General features: G+C 38.4%; 1 protein-coding gene across 4 annotated transcripts in view; it reads left to right on the top strand.

Moving 5' to 3' along the window:
* Positions 1 to 24,542, top strand: part of MNAT1 (MNAT1 component of CDK activating kinase) — a 217,440-nt gene that overhangs the window by 180,984 nt on the left and 11,914 nt on the right. Inside the window, exon 8 of one of the 4 annotated variants that reach the window (XM_081090424.1) lies at positions 24,387 to 24,415. The exons of the other annotated variants lie outside the window; for them this stretch is intronic. Within the exon in view, the coding sequence (XP_080946550.1) occupies positions 24,387 to 24,415 (29 nt within the window). The remainder of the gene's footprint in view (positions 1 to 24,386; positions 24,416 to 24,542) is intronic. 4 annotated transcript variants of the gene reach the window in all.

Raw genomic sequence — 24,542 nt, 5'->3', positions numbered from 1 at the left:
GTGGTCTTTCTGAAAATCTTTTTTTCCCATCTTTTGTGTGATTTTATTTTATATCACTTGTAAATAGAATATGTATTGCCTTTGTTGTGTATTGGAAGGAATTTACACAATTATCCTATATAATAAAGAGGTAATATGCAAATTGACCATCACACCCTTGCACAAGATGGCCACCCCCGTGTGGTTACAAGGTGGCTGCCACAAGATGGCCGGCAGGGGAGGGCAGCTGTGGGTGATCAAGCTGGCAGGGGAGGGCAGTTGGGGGTGACCAGGCCAGCAGGGGAGGGCAGTTAGGCGCGACCAGACCTGCAGGCGAGGGCAGTTGGGGGGGACCAGGCCGGCAGGGGAGGGCAGTTAGGGGTGACCGGGCTGGCAGGGGAGGGCCGTTGGGGGCGACTGAGCCGGCAGGGGAGGGCAGTTGGGGGCAAAATCAGGCCTACAGGGGAGTGCAGTTGGGGGTGATCGGGCCAGCAGGGGAGTGGTTAGGGGGTGATCAGGCTGGCAGGCAGAATGGTTAGGGGTGATCAGGTAGGCAGGCAGGCGAGCGGTTGGGAGCCAGCAGTCCCGGATTGCGGGCTGGGCTGAGGGACACCATCCCCTGCCCCAGTGCACAAATTTTGTGCACCAGGCCTCTAGTTGATGTATAAATTACTATATACCTTATTAAAGTTATAAATATAAACCTAACTATTCTTAAGCTTTTAATCTTAATTTTCAGATCTTATTTTATTTATGAATCAAGTGATTTTTATATAAAATAAGAACCATTTTTAAGTTCATTAACTCAGAAATTTAATTTGAACTCTAATTACAGATTTAAAAGTCTGATTTTTTAAGGAACATCAAATTCCTAATAAAGCTGCTTTACAAATCTAACAAAATCTTCCAAGAACTCAAACTCCTGTAAATAGAATAATCTGACTTAAAAATTAACTAAATCAAATTATCTTATGTGGTTCAAACATTTTAAAAAGAAAATCAGTATATACAAACCTCATTAATTATAAAACCTTTATATATCCATGTAATTACAGCTTACACAAAAATATTACTAATGTAATGTAGTTTCAATTTACTTCTTCTCCAGAGACTAGTATTCACTCACTATCCAAGGTAAAAAGAATTATTTATCTTAGTCTTTTTGGAACTGAGTTCTACCTTGGGATTCTTGATTAAAGAAAGATCTGGGAATGGGACATAGGACTTTGGAATACTTTTCGTGATGCATATCTTTTGTTAGCTCCTTCAGATCCATTCGTCTTTCTTCTCTACCAGCTCTATACCCTGAGATACTGATTTGTATGGACTATATCAGTGGCTCCTGTGCCTTTAGGTTTTCAGGTTGGAGTAGGGGTGGACAATGGGCAGCCTCAGCAGGAAATCAAAGAGAGGGAGGAGAGTGAGACAAAGGTATTGATTTCCATAGCAGGTTGGCATATGCTGGCTGTATCTACCACTCTTTTCAAGACAGCCCTTTCTAAACGCCTTTTTTTTTTTTTTTTTTTTTTTGCCCGGGGGTTGGGGAGGGTTGGTGAGTGAGTGGGTGGGGGTTAGAACTAAACTTGTTTCTCTAGCTTACAGTGACAGTGTCTCTGCTGCTACCTGGGTTACTGAACTATCCCTTTATTTCTCTATATCTTCACTTCTATAAATAGCCCTTTTGTAAATAAACCCTCCTCAGGTTATCCTAAGTAGAGTGTGTCATCTGTTTTTAGTTGGAATCCTAACTGTTACTCAATCCAAAACCCAACAGTGTAGTTAGAGCATTCCGGCCTGGTCAGTAGGGCTTTCTTAACCCATCCATGGTTTCAACTGGGACTTAGCTAATTATAACGGTCCGTTTTTTTCCTACCATCCCCCCACCTTCCACCCCTCTCTTTTTTTGTTCTTGCTGTTCAGTGCCCTGAGATGGTGAATCTCTTAAACTTTACTTAAAGGGTTTGTTTTCATGACCATAGTAATGACTTTTAAAAACAAATGTGTAATTTCCAGTCTTAAGTCCTGGTATGTGTTGAAGGTATACTGAACTCCTTATTTGAGCTGAAAATGGACTGCCATTCACTTTTTCTTTTTCTAATAATTTATTGAGGTGAAATTCAAATAACAAAATTAACCACTTTACAGTGAACAATGCAGTGGCATTTAATACATTCAAATGTCTAGTTCCACTCATTTCCATCATTCCAAAGTAAAACTTTTAAACAGTAACAACAACAAAAACACCTCTTTCCATTAAGTAGTTGCTGTCAATTTTTCCATCCCCAGCCCCTGATTACCACCAATCTACCTTCTGTCTTTATGGGTTTATCTTTCAGACAATTTGTGAACTTTTATGTCTGGCTTCTTTCTTGATATTTTTGATTTCATCCACATAATATCAGTAATTCATTCCTTTCTATGGAGAATAATATTATATCACATGGATAGACCACGATTTGTATATACATTCATTTACTGATGGAAGTTTGGGCTGTTCCTGCCTTTTGGCTATTGTGAAAAGTGCTGCTGTAAACCTACCTCAACATGTATTTATTTCAGTACTTTTTAGTTCTTTGGAGTTTATACTGAGGAGTGGAATTGCCGGGTCATGTGGTATATTTAACTTTTTGAGGAACTACCAGACTGTTTTCCATAGCAGCTGAATCATTTTTCATTCCTTCTAGCAATGTACAAGGGTTCTAATCCTCGACAACACTTATTTTCCTTTTTAAAATTTATTATAATTATCCTAGTGAATGTGTGAAGTGGAATCTCATATTTAGTTTTGATTTGCATTTTCCTAGTGACTAATTATGTTGAGCACCTTGTATATTGGTTGGCCATTTGCATGTCTTTTTTGGAGAAATAACTATTAAATCCTTTGCCCATTTATTTAGTTAGGTTTGTCTTTTTGGTATTGAGTTGTAAGAGTTCCTTATATATTCTGAATACTAGACTCTTATCAGATATATAATATGCAATTTTTTCTCTCATTCTCTAGGTTGTCTTTTCACTTTTTTTTGATAATGTCTTTTCATGCACAAATGTTTTAGTTTTAATGAAGTCCCAATTTATCTATTTTTGTTTGTTTGTTTTTTATAAGGTCATTAAGATATACCCTTATCTTTTCTTCGAAAGCTTTTGTGGTTTTAGTGCATATATTTAGATTATTAACCCATTTTGAGTGAACTTTTATATATGGTATGATGTAGAAGTCCAAACTCATTATTTTTCATGTGGATATCCAGTCATCTCAGCAATATTTGCTGAAGAAATTATTCTTTCCCCACTGAATAATACTGAACGCTTGTTCCAAATCAATTGCCCATAGATGTGTTTCCTTCTGAAATCGCAGTTCTGTTTCATTGGGCTACATCTCTGTCCTTATGCTAGCACCACACTGTTTTGATCACTGACTGTACAGTAACAGTAAGTTTTGAAATTGTGAAATGCGACTCTTCCAAATTCGTTTTTCTTTTTCAAGGTTGTTGTTGTTATTGAGGCTTCTTGCAATTTCCTATGAATTTGAGGGTCAACTTTTCCATTTCTGCAAAAAATGCTGCTGTAATTTTGTATAAATTGCATTGAATCTGTAGATGTCTTTGGGTAGTAAAGACAAGATATCTTTATAACATTAAGTCTTCTAATCCATGAAAATGGAATATGTATGTATATATGTATGTATGTCTTTAATTTCTCTCAGCAGTGTTTTGTAGTCTTCAATGTACAAATCTGTCATCTCCTTGGTCAAATTTATTCCTAGGTATTTTATTCTTTTTGATGCTAATAGAAATGGAATTGTTTTCATTTTCTTTTTGGATTGTATATTGCTAATGTATACAAATACAACTGATTTTGGGGTGTTAATCTTGTACCCTGTAGCTTTGCTGAATTCATTTGTTAACTTTTAGTGACCTTTTGTGAATTATTTGGGATTTTCAATATATAGGATCACGTAATCTGTGAATAAAGATAATGTACTTCTTCCTTTCTAATTTGGATGCCTTTTTTTTCTTTTTTACTTCCTCTCTCTCTCTCTCTCTCTCTCTCTCTCTCTCTCTCTCTCTCTCTCTCTCTATTATTATTAGTTAAGGTATTACAAATGTGTCCTCATCCCCCCCCTTTAACCCCCAACCTCCCCCCCCACACACACAAACTCATGCTCCCATCCCCCCGTTGTCCATGTCCATTGGTTTGGCTTATATACATGTATACAAGTCCTTCTGTTGATCTCTTCCCCTTACCCCCGCCCTCCCCTACTTTCCTTCTGGGGATTGATAGCCTGATCGCTGTTTCTCAGTCTTTGGGTCTGTCCTTTTTCATCAGTCTATGTTGTTCTCTATAATCCACAAATGAGTGAGATCATGTGGTATTTATCTTTCTCTGACTGGCTTATTTCACTTAGCATAATGCTCTCCAGTTCCATCCATGCTGTTGCAAAAGGCAAGAGTTCCTTTTTTTTAACCGCAGCATAGTATTCCATTGTGTATATGTACCACAGTTTTCTAATCCACTCATCTGCTGATGGGCACTTAGGCTGTTTCCAAATCTTAGCTATGGTGAATTGTGCTGCTATGAACATAGGGGTGCATATATCCTTTCTAATTGGCGTTTCTGGTTTCTTGGGATATATTCCTAGGAGTGGGATCACAGGGTCAAATGGGAGTTCCATTTTTAGTCTTCTGAGGTAGCTCCATACTGTTCTCCACAGTGGCTGCACCAGTCTGCATTCCCACCAGCAGTGCAGAAGGGTTCCTTTTTCTCCACATCCTCTCCAACACTCGTTGTTTGTTGATTTGTTGATGATAGCCATTCTGACAGGTGTGAGATGATAACGCATTGTCGTTTTGATTTGCATCTCTCGTATAATTAGTGACTTCGAGCAGGTTTTCATATGTCTTTCTGCCTTCTGTATGTCCTCTTTCGAAAAGTGTCTATCTAGGTCCGTTGCCCATTTTTTTATTGGATTGTTTATCTTCCTTTTGTTAAGTTTCATGAGATCCCTGTATATGTTGGAAATTAAACCCTTATCGGTGGTATCATTGGTAAATATGTTCTCCCATGTAGTGGGTCTTCTTGTTGTTTTTTTGATGGTTTCCTTTGCTGTGCAAAAGCTTTTTATTTTGATGTAGTCCCATTTGTTTATTTTCTCTTTAGTTTCCATTGCCCTAGGAGCATTATCAGAGAAGAAATTTCTTCGGCATATGTTTGCGATTTCGCTGCCTGTGGATTCCTCTAGTATTTTTATGGTTTCCCGTCTTACGTTTAAGTCTTTTATCCATTTTGAGTTTATTTTTGTGTATGGTGTGAGTTGGTGATCTAGTTTCATCCTTTTGCATGTATCTGTCCAATTTTCCCAACACCATTTATTGAAAACACTGTCTTGACTCCATTGAATGCTCTCCCTCCTTTGTCGAATATTAATTGGGCATAGTGGTTTGGGTCGATTTCTGGGGTCTCTATTCTATTCCGTTGATCTATATGTCTGTTCTTGTGCCAGTACCAAGCTGTTTTAAGAACAGTGGCTTTGTAATACAGTTTGATATCTGGTATTGAGATCCCACCTACTTTGTGTTTTCTCAGGATTGCTGCAGCTATTCGGGGTCTTTTTTTATTCCAGATGAATTTTTGGAACGTTCGTTCTAGATTTGTGAAATATGCCGTTGGTAATTTAATGGGGATTGCATTGAATCTATAAATTGCTTTGGGTAGTATGGACATTTTGATGATGTTGACTCTACCAATCCATGAACACGGTATATTCTTCCATCTGTTTATGTCTTCCTCTATCTCTTTTTTCAGTGTCCTGTAGTTTTCAGCATATAAGTCTTTTACCTCCTTAGTTAAGTTTATTCCTAGGTATTTTAATTTTTTTGGTGCAATGGTAAATGGGATTGCTTCTGTAGTTTCACTTTCTGTAAGTTCACTATTGGTGTAAAGAAATGCCATGGATTTCTTAGCATTAATTTTGTATCCTGCTACATTGCCGAATTCATTTATTAAGTCTAATAATTTTTTGATGGAGTCTTTAGGGTTCTGTATGTACAGTATCATGTCATCTGCAAATAAGGACAGTTTTACTTCTTCTTTTCTAATCTGGATGCCTTTTATTTCTTCTTCGTGTCTGATCACAACGGCTAGTACTTCCAGTACTATGTTGAACAGGAGTGGTGAGAGGGGGCATCCCTGTCTTGTTCCTGTTTTTAGGGGGAATGGTTTTAGTTTTTGCCCATTGAGTATGATGTTGGCTGTGGGTTTGTCATATATGGCTTTTATTATGTTGAGGTATGGTCCCTCAATTCCTATCTTGCTGAGAGTTTTTATCAAGAAAGGGTGTTGGATTTTGTCAAATGCTTTCTCCGCATCAATTGATATGACTGTGTGGTTTTTTTCTCTCAATTTGTTTATGTGATGTATCACATTTATTGATTTGCGGATATTGTACCATCCTTGCATCCCTGGGATAAATCCTACTTGGTCATGGTGTATGATCTTTTTGATGTACTGCTGGATCCGATTTGCTAGGATTTTGTTGAGGATTTTGGCATCTATGTTCATGAGGGATATTGGCCTATAATTCTCTTTCATTGTATTGTCTTTATCTGGTTTTTGGATTAGGGTGATGTTGGCTTCATAGAATGAGCTGGGAAGTGTTCCTTCCTCTTGGATCTTTTGACATAGCCTAAGGAGGATAGGTTTTAGGTCTTCCTTGAATGTTTGGTAAAACTCCCCTGTGAAGCCGTCTGACCCCGGGCTTTTGTTTGCTGGAAGCTTTTTGATTACTGCTTCGATTTCCTCCATAGTTATTGGCCTATTGAGATTTTTAGATTCTTCCTGGTTAAGTTTTGGAAGGTTGTATTTATCTAGGAATATGTCCATTTCCTCCAGGTTGTCTAGTGTGTTGGAGTAGAGTTGTTCATAGTATTTTCTAACAATCCTTTGTATTTCTATGGGGTCTGTTGTTATTTCTCCTCTTTCATTTCTGATTTTGTTGATTTGGGTCCTCTCTCTTTGTTTCTTGGTGAGCCTGGCTAGAGGTGTATCAATCTTGTTTATCCTTTCAGTGAACCAGCTCTTGGTTTTGTTGATCTTTTGTATTGTTTTTTTGGTCTCTATGTCGTTTATCTCCGCTCTGATCTTTGTTATTTCCTTCCTTCTGCTTACAGTGGGCTTTTTTTTTTTTTTTTTTTTTAAATATATTTTATTGATTTTTTACAGAGAGGAAGGGAGAGAGATAGAGAGTTAGAAACATCGATGAGAGAGAAACATCGATCAGCTGCCTCCTGCACATCTCCCACTGGGGATGTGCCCGCAACCCAGGTACATGCCCTTGACCGGAATCGAACCTGGGACCTTTCAGTCCGCAAGCCGACGCTCTATCCACTGAGCCAAACCGGTTTTGGCATGGGCTTTTTTTGTTGCTCTCTTTCTAACTCTTCGAGTTGTAGAGTTAGGTCATTTATTCTCATTGTTTCTTGTTTCTTGCAGTAGGCTTGTAGAGCTATGAACTTCCCTCTCAAGACTGCTTTTGCTGTGTCCCATAGGTTTTTTTGGATTGTTGTGTTTTCATTGTCATTTGTTGCCATGATGTTTTTTATTTCTTCTTTGATCTCACTGGTAACCCAGTCATTGTTTAATAGCATGCTATTTAGTCTCCATGTGTTTGATTTTTTCGGATTGTTTTTGTTGTAGTTGATTTCCAGTTTTATGCCTTTGTGGTCTGAGAAGATGCTTGATATGATTTCAATTTTCTTGAATTTGAAGAGACTTTGTCTGCGACCCAATATATGGTCTATCTTTGAAGATGACAAATGTGCACCTGAGGAGAATGTATATTCTGTGGCTTTGGGGTGAAATGTTCTGAAGATGTCAATTAATTCCATCTGATCTAGTGAGTCATTTAGGATTGATGTTTCTTTGCTGAGTTTCTGTTTAGAGGATTTGTCCAGTGGAGATAATGGGGTGTTAAGGTCCCCTACTATGATTGTATTGCTGTCAATCTCTCCCTTGATCTCCTCCAGAAGATTTCTTACGTATTTGGGTGCTCCTATATTGGGTGCATATATATTTACTAGAGTTATTTCTTCTTGTTGGACTGTTCCCTTTAGTATTATGAAGTGGCCTTCTTGATCTCTTTTTATGTCCTTCACTTTGAGATCTAATTTGTCAGATATAAGTATTGCTACCCCGTCTTTTTTTTCACTTCCATTGGCCTGAAAAACCTTTTTCCATCCCTTCACCATCAGTCTGTGTGCGTCTTTTTTTCTGAGGTGGGTTTCCTGTAGACAGCAGATATATGGGTCATGTTTTCTTATCCACTCATTTACCCTATGCCTTTTGACTGGGGAATTTAATCCATTTACATTTAAAGTTATTATTGATAGAAACTTGCTAGTCGCCATTTTTGTTCTTTACCGCTGCGTTCCTTCTTTGTTTCCTGTTTTTTCTATTTACAGCAGACCCTTTAGCATTTCTTGCATTGCTGGTTTGGTTGTAATAAACTCCCGTAGACCGTTTTTGTCTGTGAAGCTCCTGATTTGACCCTCAATTTTGATTGATAGCCTCGCTGGGTGCAGTATTCTTGGATTCAGACCCTTCCTTTGCATGACTTTGTATATTTCATTCCATTCCCTTCTTGCCTGATGTGTTTCTGTTGAGAAATCGGTCGCTAGTCTGATGGGGGATCCTTTGTAGGTAACTTTCTGTCTCTCTCTGGCTGCTTTTAAGATTCTTGCTTTGTCGTTGGTGTTTGCCAATTTAATTATTATGTGCCTTGGTGTCGGTCTTTTCGGGTTCATTTTGTTTGGGACTCTGTGAGCTTCTTGGATTTGTGTGAGTTTTTTCCTCCCTATATCAGGGAAATTTTCTGTTACTATTTTTTCAAACAGGTTTTCTATTCCTTGCTCAGTTTCCTCTCCTTCTGGCACCCTATTGTTCGGATGTTGTTTCGTTTAGCATTGTCCCAGAGTTCTCTTAGGCTCTCCTCCTGCTTTTTAATTTTTTTTTCTAGAAGCTGTTCTGTTTGGGTATTTTTTTCTACCTTGTCTTCTAGCTCGCTGATGCGGTCCTCTGCTTCTTCTAGTCTACTGTTGATGCTTTCTATTGAGTTCTTTATGGCAGTGATGTCATTTTTCATTTCTTCTTGGTTTCTCTTCATTTCCTCTTGGTTCTTCTTCATTTCCTCTTGGTTCCTACACATATTGTTGAATTGGTCTTCCATTCTTTTCATCCACCTTATGGCCATTTCTCTGAATTCTTTCTCTGACAGGTTGCTTGCCTCCATTGCCTCCATTTCGTTTACTTCCTTTTCTGATGATGCCTGTTTTTCTTTCATATTTGGGTTGTTTCTTTGTTTCACCATGATTTCTCTTCTCAAGGTGTTTGGTTATGTAGTTCTCTCTCTGCTGCGCTGATTCAAAGGCACAAAATACAACACAACAAGGCACAACGTACAAGGCACTGAACTAAATGCATTCATGATATTAATAACCCCAAATAAAGGTGACCCCCCGAGCGAAGAGAATTAGGGGATAAAGAAGAAAAAAGAGAAAAAGATTAAAGAGAAAAATAAAAAACAAAAAGGAGTGCCGAAATGAGATTGGGAAAAGGGAGAGAAGAAAAATACAAACAGACCAAAAAAAAAAAAAAAAAGTAAGAGAATGAAATAGAGGTGGGGAAGAGGCTATTTGTATGGGGAGAAAACTCCAAGAGAACTGCAACCAATCTCAATGAACTCCAGCAGCAGATCCCTGGAGACTAATGCAAACTACAAACAACCACCAATATCAAGCGAGGCAAGGGAAAACAGAAGCACAAAAATAACCAGATAAAGAAAAAGTAAGCAAAACAGAAAAATGAAAATGAAAAACAAAACAATTTCCCACACAAGGATAAAAAACCCCAATATACTCAAAATCAAGCAAACACTAGCAAAACAACAGAGAAGAAAAAATTAGATAGTGAAGAAAGATAAGAGAGAGGTGTATATGGATTTAGAGCGAGGGATTGGAAATTAGATATATAAGTAGGGTGAAATTTAGACAGTGAGTAGAAAGAAGGAATAGGGAAAATCCAAAGCAGGAATAGGGTAAGAGAAACAGGACAACAAAAGGGGAAAAGTGAGGAAGAGAGTTTTGGCTTAAGGGTAAATGTGAGATAGAGAGAAATGATGCTAAAGGAACGATGAAAATAGAGTGTAGAACACTAATCCGAAAATAAAATAAAGAAAAAAAAATGACACTTGAAAAAATGGTAAAAGGATAGCAATAATACTGGTTAAAAAAATGTAGTAATTAAAAAGGTAAAATCAAGTGATGAATAAAATAAAAAAAATAGTAATAAAATAGGTTCGTAATGAAATGGTGAAAAAAGAATTAAAAAATATATATATATATATCAATATTCGGAAGTGAAGGTGCTTCAGATCTTCCACTCTTCTTTTTGGCACGCCTTAGTCCTGCCAGGCATTCAGGGGAGTGTTGAACTTCCCTGAGATACACTGTCCCTCCGTGCAGTAAACCACAGACCTGATTTTAAGGCAGGTTGTATTTGTTTACCAGACTGCCTTTATTTGTGATCACAGAAGAGACAGTTCGTGGCTCTGCCTCTGGGTGGCAGTGTGTCTGGATTGACCTCCGAGGCTATAAGTCCTCTCTATCAGTAGGGTTTTTTTTTTTTTTCTCTATGGTATTTGGAACTGATTTGGGAAAGAACACTGCCCAGAGCTGGTTCTTTGTTACTGCCCGCTGTTTCCCAGGCTCCCCAAAAAGAACTTTCCCCTACAGGCTCTGCGAATGACCCCAACTGGGGAATCCCATGCACTGGGTTTAATAATCAAATGCACGGATCTAAGGGGAACTGTAACAAGAGCCTGATACGTTGTGCGAATTTGCAAGCCTCCACCTTCCAGGTCTGCGCACAGTCTCCGCGCGCAGTCTCCGCCGCAGTCTCCGCGCGCCCACTCGCCCCTGACACCAAGCAGCCAGCAGATTGGCAAAGTCCAAGGCTGCTTTTTTACATCCAGTCCAGCTATGGGCTTATTTTTAGCGTTCCTTTCTGCCAGCAGCCCTGAGGGGCCCCTTCCCCACTCGCGGGTCACGCTGGTCCCAACCGCTGCGGACTCTGTGGGGCGCAGATTTTGCCCTGCGCGCGCGAGCTCGGTTCTCTCTCCAAACCAAATTGCAAACCGCACCTTTAGGGGATGTCCAGCCTTTCCGTGAGAAGAAGCAGTGCTCGTCTGAGTTCAGGCAGTCACACTGCTTGCGATCCCTTGTTTCCAGGTTAGTAGCTGGTCTCTGGATGCCGGCAACAACCACCCAAGATGGCGCAGTCTCCGCTGCTTAGCTGGTGCACCATGAGAGGTTTCAGCCGCAGTCTCCAACCGTCCTTTTTTTCCTGGGGGTTCTTGGTCTTTCCTAGCTGCAGACAGTCTCTCAGCTGAAAATCCTCTGCCTATTCAGGCTGCATGTTACCCGTTTCAGCTGCTCACCCTTATCTGCTCCAGGACAAGGCACAGGACAAGTCCGTTTATACCGCCGCCATTTTCCCTCCCCTTATTTTTTCAAAGAGTGTGAAAAGGATTAATACAAATTCTTTAAATGTTTAGTGGACCTCACCAATGAAGCAACTTGGTTCTGGACTTTTATTTTCTGAAAAGTTTTTGATTACTGATACAATATCTTAGTTTTTATAGGTCTGTTGAGATTTTCTGTTTCTACTTCAATCAGTTCAGATAAATTGTGTGTTTCTAGGAATTGTCCATATCATCTAGGTATCTACTTTGTTGGCATATAATTATTTATAGATAGTTTTTAGATTTCGGCATCTTTTGTCTTTTTCTTCATCAATCTAGCTAAAGGTTGTCAATTTTGCTAATCTTTTCAAACTACCAAGTTTTTTTTAATTGATTTTTTTTATTCCTTTTTGTTCTCTATTTCATTTATGTTCTTTCTAATCATTATTTCCTTCTTTTTGCTAGTTTTCCATTTAGTTTGCTCTTCTTTTTCTAATTCCTTAATGTATAACATTAAGTTATTGATTTGAGGTCTTCTTAATGTAAGCATTAATTGCTATAAACTTTTCTCTTAGCTCCACCTTCTCTGTATCGCATGTTTTGTGTGTTGTATTTTCATTTTTATTCATCACTAAGTATTTTCTAATTTCCTCTTTGATATCTTCTTTGACCCATGGCTTGTTTAACTGTATATTGTTTAATTTCCACATATTCATGAATTTTCAACTTTCCTTTTTTTTTTTTTCATTTCAGGTTTCATTTCATTGTGATCAGAGAGGATGCTTTGTATGATTTCAGTCTTAAGACTTGTTTTGTGGCCTACCATATGTTCTGTCCAAGAGAGTGTTCCATGTACATTTTTAAAAAACTGTATATTCTCTCCCCAGCATTTCCTCCCTGGCTTTAGGTTGTCTATTATATCTCTCAGCCGTATCTTTTTCCCCAGATAGTGATGAGTGTCTTGTGCCATTTCTTCAGGTAGCCTCCAGACAAGATAGAACAGAGAAGCACAATAATTTGCTTGTAATATCTGCTCTGTTTCCTCTGGAGCCAGGGGTCCTGGTCCAGCACAGGGATGATGGGCTGCTGAGCTGGGGAGGGTATGGGCAAGGGCAAGTAACAATTCCAAAGTATGCTACCATTTTTAAGTAGCTTTTTTTCTTTATTCAGCCTTCCCTTGGTTGCTATAAACCTTTAACTGTTTTTCAGAGTTTGACAAAGTTGTTTCTGACGGACAGTTTTTACTTATTTCCAATGTTTCTGTGGAGGGATGGAAGTTGGGAGCTGCCTTCTCTACCATTTTCCTAATGTTCTGGTCCCTCATTCATATCTGTAATTCATTTTTGTCTTCTTGACCACCATATGTAATCACTTTCCAGTCTTACTCATGTTTCTATTACCCTCTCCTGGTAAGTGGAGGTGACATTACCTTGGCCATATTTAACTTCTCTGAGCCATGACTTGCTCTTTAGAAATTGAGGTTAATCTTCTTTCCTCCCCTCTTTCCTCCTTCAGTGGGTTTTTATGAGAACCAAATAAGAATAGAAACATGAAAAGTATTTGTATACAGTTGATCTGATTATATAATCTGTTGACCTGCACCTTATCAATGGCTTATTTTCTTTTGTCATTGAAATATGACTCATCAAAACCATGGAGTAGAAGTAAGTTAAACTGCAAGCTCTGAACCTATTCTCTGTTCTACATATTTTGTCAGCAAATTATGGTTACAGCAGAACATGCATATTTTTGCATCACTACAGACTAAAATGCTTGCCCTTGAGCAAAGAAAGAAAGGAAGCACACTAGGGGAAAACTCACATTGTCAAATTCCTCTCACTCTTTTGTAATCAAATCTGAGTTTAAACATTGCCAATTACCTACAGCATTAAAGCATCAATTGATTAAAATGCTGTCCCTCAGTTTTCTGTGTTTTAGAGATCTTTCTTAACCTTCCGTTTTCTTTATGCTATGCTATTTTTAAAGCATTAAATATGAGATCTTTAGTTTCTTGTTTATATGTAGTATCTAAAATGTTTGCCCAAATTAGCCAAAATAAGTTTGCAAATATATTCGTTTATACTAGCATAAAAACTGATTTCCTCCTAATGCCTTAAAAATTATAAAATTCCATAAGAATTATAAAACTACAAATTGTCCAAGTTCTGATAAGCCAGGCACTTCAATTTTAGTTTCTAGAACTAATAATTTTCTATGATAAATTATCTCTAGTTTCTTTGCTAGTAATGAGAACCATTTTATTGTCTTAACTATTCATAGGAAAATAAATAATGAGAATTCAAGGAGTTTTCATGCAAACATAACTATTAAGGAGTCTTAAGTCTTTGTTCACTGTGAGGAAATAAATGTTTAGGAAATTCTTTTTTTTTTTTAAATATATTTTATTGATTTTTTACAGAGAGGAAGGGAGAGAGATAGAGAGTTAGAAACATCGATGAGAGAGAAACATCGATCAGCTGCCTCCTGCACATCTCCCACTGGGGATGTGCCCGCAACCCAGGTACATGCCCTTGACCGGAATCGAACCTGGGACCCCTCAGTCCGCAGGCCGACGCTCTATCCACTGAGCCAAACCGGTTTCAGCGTTTAGGAAATTCTTATTGTAAATATGACTTTAACAGTTTTCCAAAGCCAATAAAATAACTGACCACCTAATGAAAAATTCAGTCAGTGCAATTAAGCAGCGAATATAAAGACATTAATCAGAATTTCAAAGTTCCTAAGAACCACTTACTATCATCATGTGGGCCCAAGTGCTTTTCACTCATCAAGTCTCAGCAGTGCTTTCTTGTGCAAGGTAAACTTCTTTAGGTGTAAGGATATTTCCAAAATTATAGACTCCTATTGTGTTCAGAAATCTTTTCTAGAGACATAGGTAGCATTTCCTTTTTAAAAAATTCATCTTCTGAGTCATGGAAAAAACTTCTTATTTAAGAGAGAAGCCAGGTACAGTACGTTGGCCTCTATCCAGAACTCGTTGCCAGGAAAAAGATGGAGTCTCCATATGAAGGAATTCTAACATTATGTGTATTCTTTTTTTTAATTTGGAATAAACTTGAATACAAAATGGATTTCTTATAGGAAACACTTTATGCCGAAACCGGTTTGGCTCAGTGGATAGAGCGTCGGCCTGAGGACTGAAAGGTCCCAGGTTCGATTCTGGTCAAGGACATGTACCTGGGTTGCGGGCACATCCCCAGTGGGAGATGTGCAGGAGGCGGCTGATCGATGTTTCTCTCTCATCGGTGTTTCTAACTATCTCTCTCCCTTCCTCTCTGTAAAAAATCAATAAAATATATTAAAAAAAAAAAAAAGAAACCCTTTATAATATGTGCCCAGACCTGAGGCTGAATAAATCTTTTGTCATTCTTCTCTGTAACCACAAGACAAGAAGGGCATAAACCATTGGGATACTTCGTAAAATTCCTTTATAAGCACATACTTTATTTTTTATGAATCAAGATCACATGAGTAATTTTAGTACTTTAATTATATTGTGCTAATACACTGAGTGGCCAGATTATTATGACCACCTGACGTTTGTAGGCAAATTAGCTATAATTTAGTGCTGAAGTTGCTAGAGGGCCAGGCCTTTATAAATAGGGAAGCAGGTTGTTTATGACAGTAGGAGTGATTTTTTTCTGAAGATATGGGTAAACAATGCGATTTAACAGCCTTTGAACGTGGGATACACACACACACACACACACACATACATATATACACGGAGTGGCCAGATTATTATGACCACCCCATCAGTACTTCGTTGGGCCACCTTTTGCCTTCAATACTGCAGTGATTCTTCTTTGCATTGACTCCACGAGATGTTGAAAGGTGATGCGAGGAATCTGACACCATGCCTGATGAATAGCACTGTCCAGTTCTGTGAGATTTGATGGTTGTGGAACCAGCTGCCTGATGGCTCTTTTAACTTTGTCCCACAAATGCTCAATTGGATTGAAATCTGGTGATTGTGGGGGCCACCTAAGCAAGGTAAAGTCTCCCTCATGTTCTTGAAACCACTCCTGCACAATACGAGCACCGTAGCATGGTGCATTGTCTTGTTGGAAGAAGCCATCTCCATTGGGATACGCCATCAACATGACAGGATGAACTTGATCAGCAGCGATACTTAGGTATGTTGTGCTATTCAGACGTACCACATGAATTAAAGGGCCCAAATCATGCCAGGAAAACATGCCCCAAACCATAACACTGCCCCCATCAGCTTGAAGGGTTGTACTCATGCATGGGGGGGTGCAAGCTTTCATGCTGTTTCCGCCAAATTCTCACTCTATCTGCATGATGCAACTGGAAACGTGATTCATCAGACCACTTGACTTTTTTCCAATGCTCGACTGTCCAATCCTTGTGTTCCTGATTTGCAACATTGTAAGCAAAGGCCAGAAACCTACTTTCAGCTGCGCGGAGGCCTAAGAGCTGGAGCCAAGCCTCAAGGTAAAGCTGGCCCAGAATAAAAAAAAAAAGAAAAAAAGGAGCGGTTGGGAACTTCAGTCACTCCCAGCCTGAAAACAGCCCTCAGCCCCTCATCCAGGCTGGCCAGGCACCCCAGTGGGGACCCCCACCCTGATCCAGGACACCCTTCAGGGCAAACCAGCCGGCCCCACCCATGCACCAGGCCTCTACCCTATATAGTAAAAGGGTAATATCCCTCCTGGCACCGGGATCAGCGTGACAGGGGGCAGCGCCCAAACCCCCTGATCGCCCTGCAGCTCTGTGTGTGACAGGGGGCGGGGCCCCAACCCCCTGAGCAGCCCTGCTCTGTGCCTGATAGGGGGGAGCTCCCCAACCCCCCCAACCCCCATGGGCCCTGCTCTGTGTGTGACGGGGTAGAGCCATAACCTCCCCATCGGCCCTGCCCTGAGTGTGAGAGTGGCGGCGCCCCAACACCCTGATGGGCCCTGCTCTGTGGGTGATAGAGGGCAGTGCCCCAACACCCTGATGGGCCCTGCTCTGTGTGTGACGGGGGCAGCGCCCCAACCCCCTGATTGGCCCTGCTCTGTGCGTGACAGGGGGTGGCGCCGCAACCTCCCCATCGACCCTGCCTTGAGTGTGACGGGATGGTGCCCCAACCCCCCAATTGGCCCTACCCTGAGCGTGACTGAGGGTGGCATCACAACCTCCCAATCTGCCCTGCTCTGTGCATGACGGGGCAGCGCCCCAACTCCCCAATCGGCCCTGCTCTGAGCCCGACCAGGGGCTGCACCTAGGGATTGGGCCTGCCCTCTGCCACCCGGGAGCAGGCCTAAGCCAGCAGGTCGTTATCTCCCGAGGGGTCCTAGACTGTGAGAGGGCACAGGCCAGGCTGAGGGACCCCCTTTCCCCTCGAGTGCACAAATTTTTGTGCACCAGGCCTCTAGTTTCATTATAATGTCCTCTCTCAGTTTTAGGATTCTGAATTACTTCCATTATTATACTGTGTATACAGTCTTTACCTACTGTTCTTCTCATTTACTTTATGAAACATTTAAAATTTATTTTCAGTAAACACCTGTAGGATTAATCTGAAGTGTATCTTTAAGGATGTGATTTATCTCCTTGGTATTTATTTTATATCATTTCAAGCAAATCCTATTTTTATTCTATGAAACATTAGTTTTTACAAATGGAGGCCAATTAGGAACAAAATATATCAAAGTAATCTTAGTTTGGATTTTTTTTTTAATTTTGTTAACACACTGTGGCAGATTCACCCCAAGCATGATATATAAATAAGAACTCTATGTATCAGGCTGGTATTGCCCAGTGGTTGAGCGTTGACCCATGAACCAGCAAATCACGGTTTGATTTTATTTATTGGCTTATTTTAATTATTTTGGAAATAATTTTTCTACTATAAGATGGAATTCAAGGAAATAGTAGGTTTTTTATTTCCTTTATCCTTTAAAAGTGATGAAATAAGAAACATAGGTTTAAATTAAACATTTAAAAAAATTGAATTAAACTTTTAAAACTTTTGACTTTCAAAAATAAGTCATATGTAAATGATTAGAATGTGTTTTTAATTAAAATATTATACCAGCATATGCAGAGTCATAATGCATTGCCAGAAAATGTAGTTGGGAAGCAAAAGAGAATACTGAAAATGCTGCTATAATTTTTTAAGTAATAGGAAAATATTTTCTTTACATATGAAGTTTTTGGTTCAGATGGTATGTAACCAACTAACTGACTAATCTATTAAAGCATTCTGTTCCAGATAAGCTACATTTTTTTTAATAAAATTGATTGCATTAGCACATTACTTAATGATAATGGGCATAGATTTTCTTTCCCCCAAAGTGATGCTGTGGTTTGCTCTTGGAAGAGAGTGCAAGTTTTCTGTGGGCTTAAGTATTAAAAATGCTTTTTAAAAACTTGAAATTGTTATGCATTAAACCAGAACTCTTGGAGCTTTTTCATATTTTATTGCTTATGGTAACTCGTCCCCTGAGTAGATATTTTATGAACTTGTTTCTACTTGCAGGAAAATAGAATTTTCCATAATTAAGAGAAAACATCAGTTATTTTATCCACTTGACTTTGTCTTTGCTTGTTATTGTTTGCTTTAGAGATTTATATAAGTTATTGACATGATTCAGATTCCAATGTGTGAAATAGAGCTTTTGAGAAAGTGTTTTGAATGGAAAAATAAATATCTTACAAAATATCTAGCTTTGGGTGTGCCCAGTTCTGTTTGAATTTCTTGTTTTTCTTTGCATTCACGGCTATATTCCATTTAGTATGTCTTTTTGAGTATAAAATTGGTTAACACACAGAGTTCAGCTTATGAGATAGGATAAAATCTCAAAGCAAATTTTAAATATATCTATTAAAAATGCTAATATTTATAATTTAAATAAAGTTACACCCCATATCTCTGTCATTTTTATATGCATCTTCTAATTTCCAGGAAACTTTCCCATTTTCTTCAGTGACTGGTGTACAACTTGTGTTCCCTTCAATCCTCTGCCAAGCTTAATAGTTTGTGGTGGTAATTCTTCATATCCTCTGTGTTTTTATTTGCCATCTATTATCCTGGCCATTCAGAATTTTTATTTACTTTTAAAATTCTATACTCTCTGCTTCAAGTTAGGATGATTTATTATTTTTTTAATGTGATGGCTGTTAGTGAATAGATATTTATCTTGCTATCAAGAAACTTATCTAACAGGAAATGTATAACATTTTGTCATGGTACTTACAAGAGAGGTAAAGTACTGTGCAAATTCAGAGGAGGAAAGAAATAATTCTGCTTGGACAATCCAGAGGAGGTGGCATCTAAATTATTGTTAAATATTTCAAACATAGAGGAATACAGAGAGTAGAATATAAAAACTATAATTCTGCCACTCAGAATTAACAAATATTATTTTCAAAAGTCAAAAGTTCACATCTCTCTTCCTCTGAATAAAACAAAGTATAGAATGCTTAACCTTAGATTTCCTCCTTCCATTTTTCTTGTTTTTGTTACCAGTGTATGGTGATGGTGGTGGTTTTGGCTCATCTTTGTTCCTTGTGTTCTGTTTTTCCCATTGGGGTTTAATTTTCCTTCTTGCTGGAATACCTCCTTTAATGGTTCTTTCATATTTTCTGTCTTTTAGTTCTGCTAAATTCTTTGTATTTTTTCTCACATCTTCCAACTCACTAATTTCAACTGCTTAACATGTCCATTGAGATTTTTATTCCCAGACTTGCTGTTTGATTTTTTAAATTGTCTTTTTATATTGTCTTTTTCCTTGCCTTTTGGCACCTATTTCTTTCTGCATAATTTTTGACTCCCTAAAACTGAACTACAGTCCTTCGGTATCCCCAAGGGATAGTTCTATGATTTCTTTTCTACTCATACTCCTAGACTTTCTTGTGACTATCCCTAGGCAAGTGAGCAAAATTTCCTACAAGTTGTTTTACAGATGGGACAGCATTTTGTAGATCTAGGTTAATATGCAGGGGCCAAGCCCAGTTCCTACTTCTGACAGGACTGAGACCCATCTCATGTCCCTCATATGGGTGTTGAATCACTGGTACCCAGTACCTTTCTGAACTTTAGCCTCTGCTCATGCTCTGATTTTGAGTTCCCATATAATTTCTGGCACCTGAAAGTTTTCTTGCTTTTAAGGTTAGCTGTTTATTTTATTGTTTTTGTTTGTTGTAATATATATAATACATAATACACACACACATATATCACATTTTGTGTTGCATAGGGAAGCTTCTCATGATTCCGTTTATTTATTTATTTTCCTTATTGATTTTAGAGAGAGAGGAAGGGAGAGGGATAGAGAGGTAGAAACATCAATGAAAGAGAAACATCATCGATTGGCTTCCTCCTGCATGCCCCCCACTGGGGATTGAGCCAGCAACCCGGGCATGTGCCATGACTGGGAATCGAACAGGGACCTCTTGGTTCATGGGTCAGTGCTCAACCACTGAGTCATACCAGCTGGGTTCATGTATCTGTTTAAAGTTGAGGGGTTGACATTTGAACTAAGGCTTTGGAAGGTAGGCAATGGTGAGGGCATTCCAAGATCATGAAACACCATAAGCAAAGTTATGGAGTGTAGTTACAATGTTTTCATAAGAAATAACTGAAAACCTGATGATTGACTTTGGCTTAAGTTTAGTGTACATGGAAACAACTAATGGGAAATATGTTTAGAATCAAGTATAGTAGGCCTTGAATGGTAGGCTAAGGAATTTGGACTTTATTCTATATACTGCAGGGAGCCAATGTATTTGTGTGAGAGTGATGCAGTGCTTTGCCCTAAGATTAATTTAGTAACTATGAATAGGTTGGAATAGAAAAAATATACTGTACATAGGGGGGTCAGTTAAGAGACTGTTAACAGTAATCTAAGAAAGGGGTTATAAAGAGCTGAAATAGACAACAATAGTGGCAAAGAAGATGACGTGAATTAGATATCTGTAGAGAGAGAGTGTGATGTATGTTTCTCATTGGTGTGCAGGAGAAAGAGGATTCCAAGATGACCCTAAGAGTACATTGAAACTATTAAGAGAAACTAAGAGGTATACAGAGAGGGTAGGTTTGTAAAGGAAGATGAGTTGAGTTATCAAAATAATAACTTTGCAGTACCATTGGGACACCCAAGCAGATAAAAACGCTTGGCTATAACTAAGATGGGCAAAGGGACAAAAGATAGAATTATAGGGTTTAGTAGAACAGAGGTGATAAATGAAGCCATACATTTCAGAGATAGAGTCAAGAGTAGGAGAAGAGGAGGTAAACCAAAAGGAAAACTAGTAATTAGGAAGCAGGTGGAAAAAGAAAAATTTGGAAAATCATTTGTCAAGGGTAGAAGTGTGGCCCAGATTATAGGCATTGTTATAGAAGCCAGAGGCTAAGAGCATTTCACAGCTGTTGGCTGTCTCCAGATTTTTAGAGAGGTCGAGGAGGGTGAGTACAGAAAAATGGCCATTTAATGGTGATGGGAATCAAAATACTGGTTATGAAGAATAAGAGGAAGGATAGTCAGTGAGAGAGGAAGTAATGTAGCATTTTAACTTTTGAAATAAAATATACTAGTCTATGGGCCCAGCTGGCATGGCTCAGTAGTTGAGCATACACCTATGAACCAGGAGGTCACGGTTTGATTCTCGATCAGGTTATATGCCCAGGTTGCGGGCTTGATCCCCAGTGTGGGGCATGCAGGAGACAGCCAGTCAGTAATTCTCTCTCATCATTGATGTTTCTATCTCTTTCTCCCTCTCCCTTCCTCTCTGAAATCAATAAAAATGTGTTTTTAAAAGAAAAAATGTACTAAGCTGTGCATAGGATTGTGAAATATAGATCTGTACATATATGCTTGTGTATATATAAATGTGTTATATATGTAAGTGTGTAAAATTTTTCCCTTTCGTTTTTTAATAAGTAGGTATTGGTGTACTTGGGTTGCTCTGTTACCTATGGTAAAAGATTAACAAGCAGGTCTACTCCTTATATTTTGTCTAATTTAAAAAAACAACACAGAAACAATCTCTACTTAGATCTTCATATTTGGGGTACAGTAAAAGGCAGAAGAGAGAGGGCAACATTATTATTGTTGGAATAGATGTAAGAATAGATAGGAAAGTCACAGAGTTGGGAAAGGAGAGGTACATACTAATTACCAGAAGGTAAAATATTTTGGAAATTTGGGCTATGAAAAGCCTATTCATTATGAAAGCATATTTTGGATAATAGTATCAAAGAGAATACATAAGGTGGACAGGGACACTACACTTTATAGAATGTCTGTTCTATGCCAGATGCTTTACATATCTTTTCTCGTTTAATCTTCTAAAAAATACTATGAGGTATTGTTGTCTTACTTTTACAGATAAGGAAACTGAGGCTTGAAAAATAAAAAGCACTGTCCAAATCATAATGTTAATAAATTGTTCAAGGAGGGATTCAAAGTCAAATGTATCCATTTCCAAAATCTTTGTCTTTTCTACTAAACTATGATGTCTTTTTAAAAAATATATATTTTATTGATTTTTTACAGAGAGGGAGGGAGAAGGATAGAGAGTTAGAAACACCAATGAGAGAGAAACATCGATCAGCTGCCTCCTGCACACTCCCTACTGGGTGTGTGCCCGCAACCAAGGTACATGCCCTTGACCAGAATCAAACCTGGGACCCTTCAGTCCACAGGCCGACGCACTATCCACTGAGCCAAACCGGTTAGGGCTAAACCATGATATCTTTATGTATTTATGTAGTACAGGGAAAGATGGGAAGTGATGCGGGACAGAAAACTGAGGTTGTTTATTTTAGTTTAGAGAGTTTGCCATCAATAGAAAACCACACCAATGAGAAGAGTTTTCCTTTTGCAAACTTTGGAGAGTGCTTGACTACCATTGAACAAGGAACAAAATTGAATTTGTTTTCTCCATATGGAATCTTAGTAGCTATAAGTAGTAATATTAGCTAAAACCAAGGTCGGCTAAGAATGGTTCAAACAGTATTTTCATGCCAATATTGACTGGATTAATGACAGCTGCAGTTGTGACTATTCTCTGTGTACTACTTGACTATTTAGTCAGGGGAACTGACGTCTTTTCCCTTAGATTGCCAAATTAAAAAAAAAAAATGACAACAGCTACTACAATAGCTGTTTGTGTTAATGAATCCAAATTATACCTATTTTTTGGTCAGATTGGCAAAATACATTTTTTTGTTGTGCTGTAGAATCTTTGGCCCTTTACTTATTTATTTCTTAATTTATTTCTTAATTTATTTATTTATTTATTTATTTATTTATTTTAATTCTTCATTAGTTAAGGTATTACAAATGTGTCCTCATCCCCCCCCCCATTGAACCCCATCCTTCCCTCCCCCTCTCCCCCCACACTCATGCTCTCATCCCCCTGTTGTCCATGTCCATTGGTTTGGCTTATATGCATGCATACAAGTCCTTTGGTTGATCTCTTCTCCTTGCCCCTTCCCTCCCCTACTTTCCCTCTGGGGATTAATAGTCTGATCGCTCTTTCTCTGTCTTTAGATCTGTCCCTGTTTATCGGTCTATGTTGTTCTCTGTATTCCACAAATGAGTGAAATCATGAGTTATTTATCTTGTAGAATTTTAGTAATTGATTTATGTGTGCCATGAGATGAAAAAGGTTAAAAATTGCTGTCATAAGGAGTCTCTCTATAATCAACTGCTTTTTTCCAGTCCACGATGCAGCCAAATACTTAGCTTATTTAAATGATCAGGTTGCTAACAATAACTTTTCAGTGGCTCTCCATTGCCCTGTGAATAAATTTCACAGTTCTTAAACATTCCTATAATGACTTTAAACAAAATTGAATTTATTGGGGTGACACTGGTTGTATAGGCCTTCTTTTGGATTCTATCTGCCTACATCTCTAGCTTCATCCTTAGCTGGAGACACCTTTTTGTATGTCTCAGTATGTGCGATGGCTTCTTGCTGCTTCATATGTGCTCTTCTGCTGGATCTCTGCTCTATTCCTCATCTTTTGGGTCTAAACATACCTGTCATTTTCTTAGGGAGACCTTTTCTAAACTTGCTCATGTTGGCTTCCCTTTTTATCCAAACCCATAGAGCCTTGATTTTCTCATTATATTAATTATTTAACATCTTTTTTTCCCTTGCTGAATTATAAGGTCCATGAAAGCATGGAAAACAAGGTCCATGGAATCTTTGCTCTGTTTTATTCTCAGGGTTGCTTCAGTACCTGGCACATATTAGGTACTCAGTAATTTTATTTTTATTATTTGACGAATGAATGAGCTGCATACATATGAATTCCTGCATTTTCCCTGTCCCACCCTTAGGGAAAAATTACTCGTCCTGCCTTTATAAAGATGTGATGAAATTTTTGGCACACATCTGTTAGCATGGACTTTTATCTCATAGTAAAAAATTAAATTAGACAAACCAGAATTGGACACTAGATTTTTTTTTTAATATATTTTATTGATTTTTTACAGAGAGGAAGGGAGAGAGAGAGAGAGTTAGAAACATCGATGAGAGAGAAACATCGATCAGCTGCCTCCTGCACATCTCCCACTGGGGATATGCCCGCAACCCAGGTACATGCCCTTGACCGGAATCGAACCTGGGACCTTTCAGTCCGCAGGCCGACGCTCTATCCACTGAGCCAAACCGGTTTTGGCTGGACACTAGATTTTTAAAGGAAGTTTAAAAAATTTAGAAACTAGGATATTTATTTTTATAATATCTATTTTATTTCCACCACAGAAGTGGCACTTGTCCCTCACTGGGATATATAATATCTACATATCTACATATGGTTATTTTTATATGACTCTAATGTGATTTATTTTTAGATTTTTCATGAAACTTTGCCTTCTCTCTCCCCTCGTTATTATCTTCAATAAATTCATAGGAATGAGGATCATAATGTTTTAAGAATCAGTAAGTAAAAACATACCATTTTTCTGCTTACTCTCATCTAAGTATATAAGAACAATACTGAAATTAGCCAAATGTAATTGTTGCTGAGATAAACATCTGATTTTGAGAAGTATATTTAAGATTTATA

Source organism: Myotis nattereri, assembly GCF_964212035.1.
Source record: "Myotis nattereri genome assembly, chromosome: 1".
Classification (NCBI taxonomy): Eukaryota; Metazoa; Chordata; class Mammalia; order Chiroptera; family Vespertilionidae; genus Myotis; species Myotis nattereri.
This window is presented reverse-complemented; position numbering and strand designations above follow the sequence as displayed.